Genomic DNA, 14,996 nt, shown 5'->3' with positions numbered 1-14,996 from the left:
AATAAGCTATCAGAAAGCTAACAGGAAAAATATATTTGATACAGAACACCTTTTCAGATGCAGCTATTATTTTATTGTCTCTTAAAATAACATTAAATTGAAGCTGGGCTATCACAGGGCTGGAAAACAGGCCTGAAAGACAAAGGCTGGTCTATTGAAAACAGTACTTTTCAGCTAGAATGATACAACGCAGTCAGATTTCAAACTTCATGGCTCCAAAAAACAGCTATGTGTTGGAGAGAGATTTTGCTTTCAACTGCTTGTAAATCCATGTCTCCAAAATCTTTCTGCACAGATTAGAGGAAATTTATTTGTGATTCTCTGGATCTTGGGAAGAGGACAGTTAAACAAACCATCTACCCTGAATACGAGACATAAGAGTATAATGAACATCAATTATTAAGAGGTTGCTGCAACATGGAGCAGGGTACCTCGCAGACTACAGCAGAATGAATAACCTGAAAATATGTTTGACTTTGATCCTAGCCCATTCATGCAAAAAAAATGGGTACTAGAGAACAAGAAAGACCCAGCTTCTAGAGTCAGCTAAATAAGGGATTACAGTAGGTCATAGTTTAGGCACTGAAGCTTGGCACAAACTATTCTAATGAGACAAACTTGAATTTTGAGTCAAAAGATTCCTGACCCCATTGAAATCAGTGGTAGAACTGTTATGGTGGGTGTAGTACAGTTTCATTTAGATCTTTTATAGGCCTTTAACTTTCCCAACTTTCAATTTAGCTGCTTGATTTTTGGGCCCTTACAATTTGGTGATGGAAGGAAAAAAAAAAGCAAAAAAAAAAAAAAAGCAATCCCAACAACCCTCAAATATTCCTGGAGTTTAATGGCCCAAACAGCTAATTGCAGTGCCAGGGATAGTTTTAGGGTCTCTGAATCCCAACGCATACACCTGCTTATGATTATACTTTTTGCATCTGGCTGGGCATGCGATAGTAAAACACTTAATGTCTGAAACCAAGCAGAAAGATCTAGAAGAGGCAGAGTCCCTGGTAGGTCCAGCAGTACATAACTTTTAAGGGAAACTGAACTGGGTACAAATAAGTGCTTTAGACAGCGATGAGTGACGTGCCAAAACAACTGCATTTAAATAACTCATGACTAGTTTTACAATTATGTAATCTATACTTCTATAAATCTTGGGAGTGAAATAGTGAAAAGTGTTATGAAATCTCTGTGAAATACTAAGTAGCATTAAGAAAATGAAGCCATTATCAGAAAAGAATTATGTAAACATTGTATTTATTAATGATTCCTTTCATTTCAGCCATTGCTGCTACATAAATTGTTTATTGTTTCATTGACATAACCAAAGTGTTTAAGCTAAAGAAATAAAATGCTTTATTTTCTCAAAATTAGCATTCTCCAAATCTCACTTTAAAACAGCGCAGAAGACACAGAACTCCAGGCAGTGAGACAGCTGTAGAAGACCTTCTTTCCTGCCCTGAGATGCTGCTGTGTTCCAGCAATTTCCTCTTATTTAATGAACACAAGAGGCCCACTGAAGGTATTTTCATGATATAATGAAAATTCATGCTAGAAAATGAAGTCTTTGAGTACAACAAGCCTGAAGATGAACAGTTAAGAACTAATACAGCCTTAAAACTTGGCCCACTATTGCATGTGCAACTGAAGGAACAGTATGTACACTGCCATACATGTTTCTTCATAAAGCGAAGATCTAAATATTAAACTGACGTGATCATCCAAACCAGATCACAGGAGTTTGTTCACTGGATTCACCTCTACCTACGTTGCAGAGAGAGCCTGGTCCTGCAGCAAGTGGCTAATAAGGCTAAGAGCCATGATTTGTTCTACAAAGTGCGTCACTTGCCTAACAGCAAACTTTAAAGACCACAAGTGGTATGGGAGTTTTTGTCTATTATATGTGAAGATCAGAATAGAGGGTGAGCAATGAAGCTACTGTCCATATTAGACAGTATTTGTGGAAGAAGCATATAAGACGCTGAGAATCAATAGGGGAGTTTTTCCATCATTAAACGTTAGGAGGACTGCATTCACTTTAGAGCATGTGGCATTTAAGGACAGAGCATTTGAACAACTCAAAGTCATGTCTGTCTTTTTCTGCAAGTTGGAACTATACAATCTGTATCAGCAATATCTCTTCACTGATTTTGGATGCTCCCTAAAAGAGAAGGGTCACCAGCTAAGTTCTTTTGAGCTTTTGGATATTAAGGACTAGAATGGAATTGTATGATTTGTTTGTTCTCCCAGCAGTGCTTCAGGAACTGAACCAGTGGCACTGACATTAGAAGTTTTGCAAGCAGGTGCAAACATCATACTTTGGGATTATCTACATGTTTTGATGCTCGGGCATTTGACAAAAACAAACCAGGCCAGTTGTAACGGAGAAATATAGCAACAGTGGAATGAAAAAGTTCTGTTAAGTTCCAAACAATGTTACATCCGTCCCCACTCTTTATTCCTTAATTCATGCCTCTTAATCTTCCCAGTGATTGTCTTTGGCATTTGTTGGACAAATTCCACCTAAATAAAAAAGACAGAAGACAATGTAGTATGTTCTCTATAGAGCTGGTTTTCCAAGAAAGGCATTCAGGATATGTGGAAAACATGGAGGCTTCCCATCAGTAAGAATGTCTTGTATAAAGGATCAAGACCATGCCCAATCAGGGTAGCACAATGCAAATCTTCTGTAAATTTCTTTGGCTGCCTAGATGGCCAAACATCTGTGTAGCTGCCTCCCAGCTAACCAAACCGGATACTGTAACAGAAGGATGAAAAAGACCTAAACAATATCAGAGGACAGAAATGAGTGACAAAATGAAGAGAAGAGGGATGGTGTTGGCACCAAGTCTTTAATGGTCCTTAGTTCCTATGCATTCTACACATGTGAACTAAAGCACTGTTGGCAGTAATTTTCCTGTAGTGCTGGGATTTCTGAGAAACATGAAGTGCATCCTCCTGGACTTTCCTCTTACATGTAAACTGTGAGGACCATTGGATAAATAATTACTCAGACTCAGTCAAGTGCTATCCCTGAAGTCACTGGAGAGTGCATAGTTCCAGACAAAATGCAAAAATGGAGAATTGCAATTGTGACCCTGACTTAGAACATGCAGATCTAACTAGGATATAGAAAGCCTAGAAATATTTGTGAGGTTTAAACAAATACTTTACACAAACTATTGTTATTTAGGAAGATTTTTCTGGAGCCACTGCTCTAGCTGAGCCCCTACCACTGTCTCTTTCAGGTGAACAATGGAAATCCACATTATAATTCTCCCGTGACTTACAGAAGGGTGCCCTAGTTTAGTTTCTCCACAGAAACATTTACCTTTCTGGGATATTTATATGGAGCAGTAGTTTTCTTGACATGCTCCTGCAATTCACAAGCTAAGTGCTCCCGGTCGCTGGATGAAAAGGAGGCAGACAGGACCACAAATGCTTTCACAACCTGTAAGACAAGGTCAGTAAGAGCGATCTGGCACTGTCAGTTTTTAAGACCTGATACATTGGTTACCAGTAAGTAGTCATAACATACAAGAGGTACAAGGAGAGAAACCAGCACAGTGTATGTTAATGGTTGTGCCCAGCTTTTGTGCATGTACATGCAAAAGGATGTTTGAAGTTTAAGAAAAAACCTTTCCTGTTCCCATTACACATAAGGAAGATTTGCTCCATGATCTCAGGGGGATGTCAAGAAGACAGGGGTAACAAGGAGTGTCTCAGCAGAGGCTGCCCAGAAGCTGAGGGACATTCTATTTCTCTGAAGTTCACACTGAGGACAGTAGGACTGTATCATCCCAGTACAGGGCTGTGCTTTCCCCACACAGGCAGCCCAAGTCAAATGTTAGTGCAGTTAGAGTATAACTTTGGATATACCAAGACAGCCAGAAACAACAGTTTCCGTGTGTAGAAAGTGCTTGATAACAAGCAGGTCTGATGAGAGGAAAGCAAATGTCACTGTAATGCTCTCTACAGAGAATGTAAACAGGATGTAAACAGGAAGAAGTTTTGCCTGTCATCCCAAGTAGGATTGTCCATCATGGCATGACTGCCTTACAGCTGTACATTACAGCAAAAGAACTTTGCTTTATATAGCTATATATTTAAACATATTGCTTCCCCCATTGCTGTTCAGCATCACTACCTCTCCTCTGAGGGGATCTGGACTGCTGACAACAGCTGCTTCTGCTACTGCTGGGTGTTCCATCAGCGCACTCTCTACCTCGAATGGCCCAATGCGATATCTAGGTAAGGAAAGAACAACGAAGGATTTGATTTGATGAGCTGGAAAACCAGTACCAAATGTTTTGGCTTTTTAAAATTTGCATAGTGAGAAAAAACAACAACAGCTAGTTTAGGCAGAATGGGAAGGCTAACTGTATTATAAGGTAGGAGCATTTCATGGTGATCATGTGGTAGAGGACTGCTCGGAGAGAGGCAGTGGCTACCTGTCCATCTCCCCCCTCAGCTCTCCTGGTGGCTCCTGAGCTGTGCCTACACCCACCCCAATAGCTGGGGTCTGCAGTACCAGCTGATGTCATGTTACAGTGTCACATCATACAATACCAAATTGTTTCATTTCGTCATGTTTGCAAGAAAATGTTTCAATGGTCTTTGACTCTGATATAGGTGTCCTTCAATTTCAGCTAAAAAACAAACTAGATTAAAATCCCTCCACTGCCAGTGGAATTTTTCACTCTGTTGAAACAGATGAGATGTTGCAGGGGAAATTGTTAGAGATACATGACCAAGATGACACTGCTGGTCTGCGGAAAACTAATAACAAATGTGAGCATTCATAAGGCAAGTGGACAATGCATTTCACAAGATCATTGTGTCAGAAGCTCACCTGAAGTGTAACATGTAAGACTATACAACAGCAGATTTAGAAAGGAAACATGCAAACCAACCCTGAAGAAATGATGATGTCGTCGTCTCTTCCAATAAACCAAAAATATCCATCTTCATCCATAGTCCCTCTGTCCCCTGTGACGTAAAAATCCCCACGCTCGCTTTCAGCAGTTTTCTTAGGATTATCCTTGAATTGGTTTACAAACAGTCATTTAAATTTTTAGCATGTATCAGCTATGCATTATGCTATAACACATAAAATGTTAAATTAATTGGAACTTAATTTTTTGGAACTTAATTTTTTCAATCAAGGCTCTTGAAGAATTTTACTGACATTGTTATAAAATACAATAAAACAGGTTTTAAAAAAAAACAAACTGACTCCTGAAAATAACTCAATCTCAAATAAATTCTTCTCTTTGCTTTTCTAACATTCACCAATCCAAATAAATGAATTACTCGGTTTTGCTCTAGATTTCTCGATCTTTTGGTCAATCCTTACCATAAATATTTATCTAGCTTTTCAGATAGTGTATAGTGAATATACGGTACTCCTCAGTGAGATCATGGTAAGTGGTGAGGATGTTAGGGAAATGTTTCAGGCTGGGTTTTCAAATCTGTGTTTTAAAGTCCTTGACCCAAAATCTGAATTAAAGAATGGGATGAAGTGAAGTCTGGATCACATTTTTTCCCCTCTGTTCTCAAGGGCGTCTTCTCAGATTCTCTCTACTAAACCAGTTTGCTTCTACAGGTCAGGACTCAAAGATGAGTCAGCAAACCTGAGAACTGGTGAAAAATATCAGGCCTTTATAATCCTTAAGGAACTGGAGATATTTTGGGGAGGCTGCTGTTTTGGAAAATACTTACTATATATTCAGAGAACAAACCAAGTGGCCTTATAGGTTTGCTTCTGACAGCGATTTCCCCCTGTTGTCCTGGAGGCAGAATATTTGCATTTTTGTCTACAACCTAGAATGAAAAACAACGTGTACTTGAGTCAAAAAAATAAATAACCCTCTAAACTGATGAAAAAAATCTAGAGTACCCAACAAACCTGAACATCAAAAAGGGGAGCTGCCTTTCCCATTGATCCAGGTTTAATCTTCATCCCTTTAAAAACAGAGCAGATTATTCCCTGAAAAATAAAAAGCAAAATAAAGATTTGTCGCAAAAAACTGCTACATTCACATTCAATTAAGTGTATTTTGATGAATAATCTCAAAGTAAGGAATTAAGATACATAGAATCTTATATATTAGTGCTGTATGGTAGAAATGAGTAAGATCAAGAAACAAAGTAACCTGTGCCACTAACTGCAAAGAATCTGTATCCTCTAATAGCCAATCTTCTTCCTTAGCTTCAAGCTCTGCCATTTTTCCTGTCACTGTCAACTAGAATTTGCTTAATGACATTTAAGGGAATATTAGAGCACATCCTCTCCCAACTATCCATGTTTCTGTGTGATTCTGTGAGGACAACCGTGAAAATGCATTCTGTCAGAGATTATCAGTAGAGGTGGTTACTAAAATATTCACAGAAATGTGAAAGAATCAACAGTGTTCTTGAAACTAAAAGCATCATAAAGCAAAAAGGAATTACAAATATTTAGCAGAATATTGACACTATAGATGTACCGTTTCAGTCTGGCCATACACTTCATGGATGTCCAGCCCTGTCTGGCTTTTCCATTTTTCCATAACTTCTGGGTTTAGCGGTTCTCCTCCGCTCATGCAGTGCTTCAGGTTCATGAATTTGTAACTTCACATGGAGTTAAAAAAACAAAGAGAAACACATCTATCAGGTCAAAGAAGGAGCAGAAAAACAGCATACAAGTGTAAGCAAATAACACTGGGGTGCTGTTTATGGGGAGAGTTATTCCCATGAAGGAGGGAAATCAAAGGACTCCTGATCATGGGCTCCCAATAAAACAAGGATATCAGTCTTTACTCAACATTATAAACGAATATTAGCACAGGTCGACACACATGGAAAACAAAGAAAACTTTTTTTTCTGAAGTCAGTTGGGATTTAAGCATAAGCCTGTAACTAACCCCGGATTAATTTGCTGAGCAAGGGGCCTGATTGCTGACCCTCAGCAAAAGTCCAAGTGAGAAAGTGCAAGAGAGAAGGTACAAATGGTGCCAGTTCATTTGTCAGTGAGAAACTGGAACAGAAGATGATGTTCAACTGCTACACCGCAGTTATGCTAATGCTGACTTTCTAGGATGACAGCCCTTCCCAGTGGACAATTAACGTGGTAATTGAAAATGAGAACAGAATTTTACAGGCGCTCAGTTTCATACCCTCTGGGATTTGCTTTCAAGTTCAGTAATGAAAAGTCTCAAGTTTCTCATAGAAAACATCAAGTTTCTCTATGTTTGATCATAAAGCTCAGCAAAACTCACACATCTTGTATGACTGTCTTTTCATAAAGGATATTTTCAACTGAATTACTACTAGTTAAAAAGCCAGATCCAGAAGATCACTAAAGGGTAGTTAGGGTAGATAATCTCTTAACCTACCTGGAGAGATCGTTTTGCACCAGCATGCGATACAATGTTGGAACACCAACCAGAGTGTCAATAGGGAATCTGCAGAGAGTCTAGTGAGTTAAACAAGATGACATATGAAGCTCAGACCAAAAAAAAATCTGCTTTGTGGATGTACGGTACATAGGTGATGTACAGAAGGGGACAAAAGCTCTCCCTTCTAAGCAAGAGCACTAGATACTCTCTGTTGGGTAAGAAACTCCCCTAAACTTGCCACAACAGGCTGAGAATCACAGTATGTTTGACTGGACAAAATCCCATGCTCACATCCCTACATAACACCCAGACTGCACAGCTGGAAGCATGGGCAGAATAAGCCTGTCTACATTACTGAGATGTTTTTGCTTTCACCTTGGCCAGTACATACAGAGAATCACTTCAGATTCAGTTTGCATTAATGCCAGGCAACATTACCTCCACAGTGACTGGAAATATATGTAAGCAATTAGTTCTGCTTTTGGGATGATTTTCACTCATATGCTCACCAGCTATGAGTGAAACATATGAGGGAATCTCAGGATTGGCCCCTTCTGTGTATATTAAAAACATGAATAAGGCTTTATGGAAAGGATGCAGTATCTTGAATGCAACAGTGGACATAACTCTCAATAAATCTTTGTATGCAGTTAAGAATTACTTTTTGCTCCCTTTCTGCAGATTAACACATATCCATAATTTCTTCCTTACATTTAGGATGGTTGCTGATTCAATCTGTGGGAGCTGATGCACAAAGATGCATGATCCAAAAACCCAGGCATCAAAAACAGACGTCAGTGAAGTTAATATCCAGCCTGTGTCTGCTGTGTTCCATATTACATCTGATGGAGTCAAATCCAACCAGTACCTAAACACAGGAGGAAAAAAAAAAAGGTTATGGTAACTTTTTATTTTTTTTTAATGAAAGAAAACAAAAAAAAGAGCCATGTCCTTCCTCCCCACCCCTTACACATACACACACACACACACCCTCCAGAAAAAAACACAACATCTCCTAATGAGCAACATGGGCACTGGCCACTCTCAGTAAGTTCATCTTATGAGCTAGTTCAGGGATAAAAGGGCATCTAAGGTTTAAGTACACGTTTGTACAAAGAAATATATACACATAAATATATCATACATATATGATGTCAGTCATAACATAGGATAAAGTAAGGGAAAGAACTCCAATGAAGTGACTTCACACTGGGGAGGAAGATAGAGCTGAAGCAGAAGCATGCATGGATGCTGTGTTAGACACCAGATATTTTAGTTCTAAGTCTGCTCAGGGACCAGGTTGATCTGTGTAACCAAAATAAACTCTGACTCTCTTTATCCACACACATAACAAAACTTTTTATAGCCCAAACAGCATGATATATTTCGGTACTGCACACTAGAATATTCCCAGCTGATGGCTGTCCTTTGAACCACTCTAAAGAAAGGCTAGGAGATATTCATTGGAACATGGAAACACTGGGGCTGATCCTACTCACCTGTAAATCTGTAAGCATTTCTAACCTGATTTTAGAGAAAGAGGGACTGTGGCCGTACAATTGCGTATTTCTTACTCAGTAACTTCTCAACAGTTTTACTATATGCAGCTCCAATTATCTCACATTCAACCAGGCTCAAACCTTTCATACCTTTCACTTAACAGGGGTCTGAAACCAAGACTACCCTGGGAATGTTCAGTCATCTTTGGAGAACCTGTGGTTCCACTGGTAAAGAAGATATTCACTGAATCTTCAATCCTTGTTTTGGCACAGGAATGGTCAGCAGATTGGTTTCTTTAAAACACAGAATGCAACTGTGACTTTAATGGTTACTTTACACAGGTTTCAGAATCTAATGATGGGTTACACATTGCAACCCCTATTTCAAATAAGCTTCACAGAAGCTTTTAACCAAACTAGATTAAATAATGTCGAATTACGCTTTCCCCAATAATAGACTTTCCCTTAGAAAGAAGAGGGTAGAAACTTCCTGGAATAAGACCGCTGTTAGCAAACAACTACTGTTAGCAAACAATTCTGATATGAAAACAGCAATTAGGCAGTCATGGATTAACACCATTAAGGCTTAATGTTATTGGATAAGTATTTTCAGTTGATGAATACTTCTAAATGTGTGCTTGTGGAGAACATGTCTACTTTCTGCATCATGACTGCAATGCCACTAATGCATACTCACTTGTACAGTTCACTGAAGTTTAGCCATCCCTCCCTACTGCCTTTGGACACGATCAGCTTGTTTTTCAGAAGCTGGCTCTCAGATGCCACTGAGTCTACTGCAGGAGCCACTGTGTCATCAGTAATGATGCACTTGGCCTTTGAAGCCTGGAGTCGATATAATATGTCTTTGGCTGATAATTGGGTCGTTCCTGGAATTAAGACAATTCCTGGAAGAGCAATAAAGTTAGTTTGGGATAGCATTTTTTACATCTGATCCTTTTCTAAGAACCTAAACTACTAATTATTCCCAAACTGACCTCTAAGATGAATTTGCCCTGACATTCCCAAGTCAATTAACAGTGAAGTAATGGAGCTGCTCTGCTCTCCTGTAAGGAATGAAACGTGGACCCATCTGCTGACCTCCATAACTCCCTGTCTTCTGCCATCTCCATGCTTCCAGGTCACCCACCCTATGGCACCTAGTACAAATCCTTCAGGACTGCCTGCATAATTGGTAGCTACATTATTAATTTATATTACTTCTTTATAAACACTTCTTGATCCTTTCAGATGATTACTTTATTAACCAGTTTTACTACTCTCAGATATGCTCACTGACCTGCTCGCATACAAGCCACATTCACCAGCCACCATTCTGGGATTCGTGGCAGGACCACAATAATTCTGTCCCCCTTTTGCAGTCCACATACTTTAGTCAACACATTAGCCACTTTCCGTGACAGGAAGCCCAGCTCCTCAAAGCTCCACTTCACTTCTTCTCCTTTTCCACTTATCCACCAAAAAGCAGAGTTTGATGGTCTTTTTCCAGCCTGTAAGACATAGGGATTCAAAACAAAAACATTTTATTCCAAAAGGCCATGGAATTCTAAAGCATAAATACCTGCAAATTATGGAGCATTCAAGTGTCTCACAACTTGCATATTAGCTATTATTTGTGCAAGACTTGCTATAGATCATGCTCATACATTCCCAATAAACTGCCATTTTTGAACCTGAAATATTTACCAGCCCAATTGTCTCCAGACTAAAGTCCTAGCCTGAATCCTATTTCAGTTTAAGCTTCATGCTGAACATTAATGCTCCAAAGAAGATAACGCTTAACATGAAACACTTGACCTCATATCCCTGATATTCTGGATGGAGTTGTGGAATACTAATACACAGAAACTTCACAAAAAGAGGACAAAATAAAACAGGACAATGCAGTATACCAGGACTAGCACGAAAGCTCAGAAAGAGAGTTAACCAATTACAGGGCAGAATCTACCTTGGAACAAGGCAATTACACATTCGTCAGAGAAATTTCCCTGGTATGCACTATTATTGTTAAGCTACCCTTATTTTTATGATGCAAACATGTAACATTATGGCATGTGGAAAGAATAAGCACAGCCATTCCAAGATTAAATCAAAGTCATAAAGGTCTTACTAATGCTTCCTACACAGAGAGCACCAAGGGTCAGAGATGTTTTAAAAAAAATAAAGCAAGCAGTGAAATTCTGTATCATCACCTAATGCAAATTAGTTTTAGCAACTTATTATTTTTTAAATAAAAGCAAAACATATCTATTTCAAATGAATTAATGGATCTTATCTGCACAACAAAAGATTTCTACCTTTTCAATTTCAGTCCATTTGTCCAGTACATCACTTGCAAAGTTAAAGTACTTTGGTATTTCTTGTTCACCCCGTCTGACAGCCTGATACTGTGAATACACATCAGAGGCAAGCAGCTTGGAGTGTCCATGGAAAGTCCTATACAGAGGTTTCTGAGTCCACAAGGATTTTAGAATTGGTAATTTAAATATCTTCATGGCAGAAGATGTATGTAGATGCTGTAGACTACACAAGAAAGGTAATGGAATTGTTGTGATGAACCCTGCAACAAAAACGATGAAAAAGATAAGTATCACCTTGAAATTATCCAAAGAAAGATGATTCAGTTATGAACAGATTAATTATTAATTGAAGTCACTTAGGTGATTTGCAGCAAAACTGATGCTTCTAATAATTTCATTAAATGCAAAGTTCCCCAGCCTGCTTTCTTGTATCTTATATGAACAGCTTTTTAAGGACTTAATATACTGTCCTCATCATGTATCTTTTCTGTAGCTTGGCTGAACCTTATAGATTCCCAGTGTGCTCTTTGGGGCTGCTAATGGCCCACAGCTCTCTTTAGTCAAACACAACATCAGCTTGTTATTGTCTACTTTGTAAGAAGGTTATTTATTCTTATACCAGTGCACTCAATAGCTATTCTCTGAGATTCCTTTTCCTTCACACGAAACTAAAGGATATTTCCAGTTTCTGTTTCCTCACTGTAAATGCCCTCCCTTTTCCACCTGTACTCACCATAATAATCCTAAAGGCTCCCAAGTCCAGTGACTTTCTTCCTCTCCACTGCTATTTTTTCTTCTATTTTCTTCCATCTTTATTATTATTTTCAGCAGTCAAAAGATTGCTTCTGAACCTTGCCAAACTGCCATTTTAATGCTATTTAGAAGCTTCTGTTAAACATACACGAACATTTTGAAGCATGGAGCAAAACCTGGTTTGTATCTGGAAAAGCCTGCAGTCAGAGCAGGAGACAGTGGGGTCCTGGTAGGCAACGATGATTCTAAAATCAGGGCCCATCTACTGATTTTCCATTTTCAACTGCTACATGCAAATTACTAGGCTCATTATAAGCTACAGTGAATGACTGCTGAAATACAGGTTATTTTCTTCCCTGTTCTTACAAGGATGAACCCATCTATCAGCTAGGAATAAATTATAAATAAGCTCTTGATTGAATTCTTTTACATGTTAAATTTCTGTGGACTGAGCAAAGCTGCAAAGACAGTGAGCTTTGCCCTTTGTCCCACACATTTAAGCTAGTTTTGTATTCAACACTAGTTATCTCTTGTCCCATGTCCTCAACCGTAAACACTTACCTCTGATGCACTGATCATGGTTTTTATAAAAAAACTTTATTCCCCAAGACAAAACAACTAATTTAACAGCGGAATTATTTCATTTTTTCTTTGCAGAATCTGTTACAATAATAGTTAATCTTCCTATGAGGAGAACGAACTGAGATACCGGTGACTTTCACAACTTAAATCTTTTCAATGATGATTGACAGCATAAAAATTGTGTGAACCAGATGCAGAATGGTTCATCATCTTGTTACACTTTGTGATCTTTGATGAAGAAAGGAATCTCGTGAAGATATTAGAATCCTTCCAGATATGCACAAATGAGTTACTGGATATAGGCTGTACAGGAACTGTCGTGTACTTACACAAAACCTGCTGGAGTGTAAAACATGATCATTTCTGCCATAAAAAAAAACGTTCAGCGACTGGTAATATCATTCTGGTAATATCACTGCTGGGAGATAGCAGTACCAGAGATTCTCAAAAGAGTTACTGATTCTTCACTTCTAATTTGCTGAGTGAAGGAGAATTTTACAAAAATATTTAACCCAGTACATTTAACCCATTGCCTTTAACACAGTAGAATAAGCAAAGAGGCAAGGCTGAGCTGAGTGCCTGGAAGTCAGTGCAGTCAAAGAGAAACATGCTCTTGGCTCAGCAGTTGACAGGAAGGGCTGAGATGGCGTTGCAGCAACTCCCCTGCGAGGTCTATGTTTGCTTACCCCCAGCAGGTCTGCCCAGCCCCAGTAACATCAGTTCATGACTATCAGTGGGGTTCCAGCATGAACAGAGTTACCTGCACCTCCAGAACCATCAACAATGTAGAGAACCAGACTGGATAAAAACAGAACAATTTGAATCACACTAAACATTTCGATGACCAAAAAGAAAGTGCTTTGCTTAGATTTACAAAGCTCTCTCAAATAAAATGTGAATACATTTGAAAGCCTGTTTTAAGAGAATATATAGTAGCAGCTTAAAAATGTGATTTTTCTGGAACGTTGGGTCTCCCATCCCCACCCCAAACAGATAATTTGGTAAAACCAACAGTAATTCATGGTGTGCTCAAGGCTACATGGAGACTGTGGAAGAGAAATACTGACCAGTTTTAAATAATCCTGTACGGTATCTTTGCTCCAGAGAAAAAAATACTTGATTTTATATTCATCTCATATGATTCTACATCCTTAAGTGGCATCTTTTCCAGTAACAGTAGGTAAAACAGTGCTCAACTCAACAAATAAATACATTAAAATCAAAAGAACTAGGTTCACAGCAGTAAGAACTTACTTACACAGCAGTAAGTTTTTCCCTTGACAGTGAGAATCAGTTTCCCAAGGGGGTGTTTGATATAGGGAATGGAAAGCAAAACTTATTAAAATCCAGCACATGCATTCAGACAACTACAGTATGTATCCCAGAGGGATTGTGATAAGCAACAGGAGAGCCATGTCATCTACTTCAGAATCAGGATTATTGAACAGAAATTTAGAATTAAAGTGATACCTACATTTTAAATCAAAACCCTATTAAAAAGAACTGGTGAAAAAACTTCATGTAAGAAAAGGTTTTACTGGTAAAATATGGACTTTTAAATATTACAAGTGGATATTGGAATAATATATTTAAAAAAATACATTTTTAACTATTTTTCTTACTTAAGAAAACATCCTTCAGTAAAATTACCAAGCATTTTGTTAAATGTAACCTTTCCTTGAGGTTGTGACTGCTGCTGTTAATAATGATAAACAATTGATCTACTTTAATTTCTGTAACATAAAGACCTAATTATTTTGATTATTATTTTTAATAACATATTAAGCCATTTTTCATTTCTCAGTCTGCTTCAATTCTATGATTTAGTTAAAGCCTATAGATTTAAGAGTATTGTAAAGACAAAACATACACCACAACAGGTAAAGAGGCGACTGAGGACATTTAGGAACAGTGTTCAAGATTGGAAAGGGTATTCAAAGCTGACAAAATGAAAAAGATTCAAAATTCAGTGTTCCCTAGTGGTCTGCCAAAATTTATGTGAAGTTTTATTGAGAGAAAGCCTTCAACAGTTCTTAACACTTTTACCTGCAAAATTAAAAATGAAAATGAAACAAGAAAATCGAGAAAAGGGCTCAGTAATGATGAAGTCCTATGAATAGCTGCTAGAATCAGAAATTATTTTTCCTGATTTAGTACCAACTGCTTCTTCTCGGTGATTAGCACCACTGCTGAAAATTCAGACAAACATGATTTACTGACCTGTTTGCTGTGGACACTACTGAGGATCTACTCCAGGCAGCTCAATCTTCAGTGGTTCATTCAGCTTTCAGGACATGTCTCCCAAAGAAGCTCTGGTAAGACTGTTTGGAATGCAAAGCCTGGACACACTAATCAAGAAGTAATCAAGAGTGAAGCCCTTTCTACTTTATCATTTGCTTCTTTTGAAATAATGAGAACAGAACATAGTACAAAACTGACCAGGCAGTACAATTCTTTTCATG

The 14,996-nt window shown here is 38.3% G+C and overlaps 1 protein-coding gene across 2 annotated transcripts; it reads right to left on the bottom strand.

Annotated features, from left to right (window-relative positions):
* Nucleotides 1-1,520: 1,520 nt before the first annotated feature.
* Nucleotides 1,521-14,985, bottom strand: LOC137864667 (acyl-coenzyme A synthetase ACSM4, mitochondrial-like). Of its 2 annotated transcripts, XM_068699032.1 has the most exons (15): nt 14,755-14,985; nt 11,933-12,087; nt 11,197-11,459; nt 10,179-10,389; nt 9,579-9,786; nt 9,032-9,175; nt 8,094-8,250; nt 7,380-7,459; nt 6,492-6,615; nt 5,912-5,992; nt 5,725-5,826; nt 4,917-5,044; nt 4,151-4,250; nt 3,335-3,454; nt 1,521-2,526 (listed from the first exon to the last, which is right to left on the bottom strand). In XM_068699032.1, exons 3-15 carry the CDS (start codon nt 11,392-11,394, stop codon nt 2,440-2,442), a joined length of 1,740 nt encoding a protein of 579 aa, XP_068555133.1. In that variant the 5' UTR covers nt 11,395-11,459; nt 11,933-12,087; nt 14,755-14,985; the 3' UTR covers nt 1,521-2,439. The 2 variants fall into 2 exon arrangements, with proteins under 2 accessions (XP_068555133.1, XP_068555132.1); XM_068699031.1 differs by lacking the exon at nt 11,933-12,087.
* Nucleotides 14,986-14,996: the final 11 nt, after the last annotated feature.

The sequence above is a fragment of the Anas acuta genome, chromosome 15, assembly GCF_963932015.1.
Source record: "Anas acuta chromosome 15, bAnaAcu1.1, whole genome shotgun sequence".
Lineage (NCBI taxonomy): Eukaryota > Metazoa > Chordata > Aves > Anseriformes > Anatidae > Anas > Anas acuta.
Note: the sequence above shows the minus strand (reverse complement) of the source record. Positions and strands in the feature narration are given on the sequence as shown.

Bases quoted from the DNA above. Each gene is read 5' to 3' on its own strand.
- LOC137864667 (XM_068699032.1), bottom strand. From the start codon at position 11,394: ATGAAGATATTTAAATTACCAATTCTAAAATCCTTGTGGACTCAGAAA. The intron at 9,176-9,578 runs GTGAGTATGCAT...TGTGTTTTAAAG, and splicing joins AACTTCAGTGAACTGTACAA to AAACCAATCTGCTGACCATT. The intron at 7,460-8,093 runs GTAAGGAAGAAA...TTAACTCACTAG, and splicing joins AATCAGCAACCATCCTAAAT to ACTCTCTGCAGATTCCCTAT.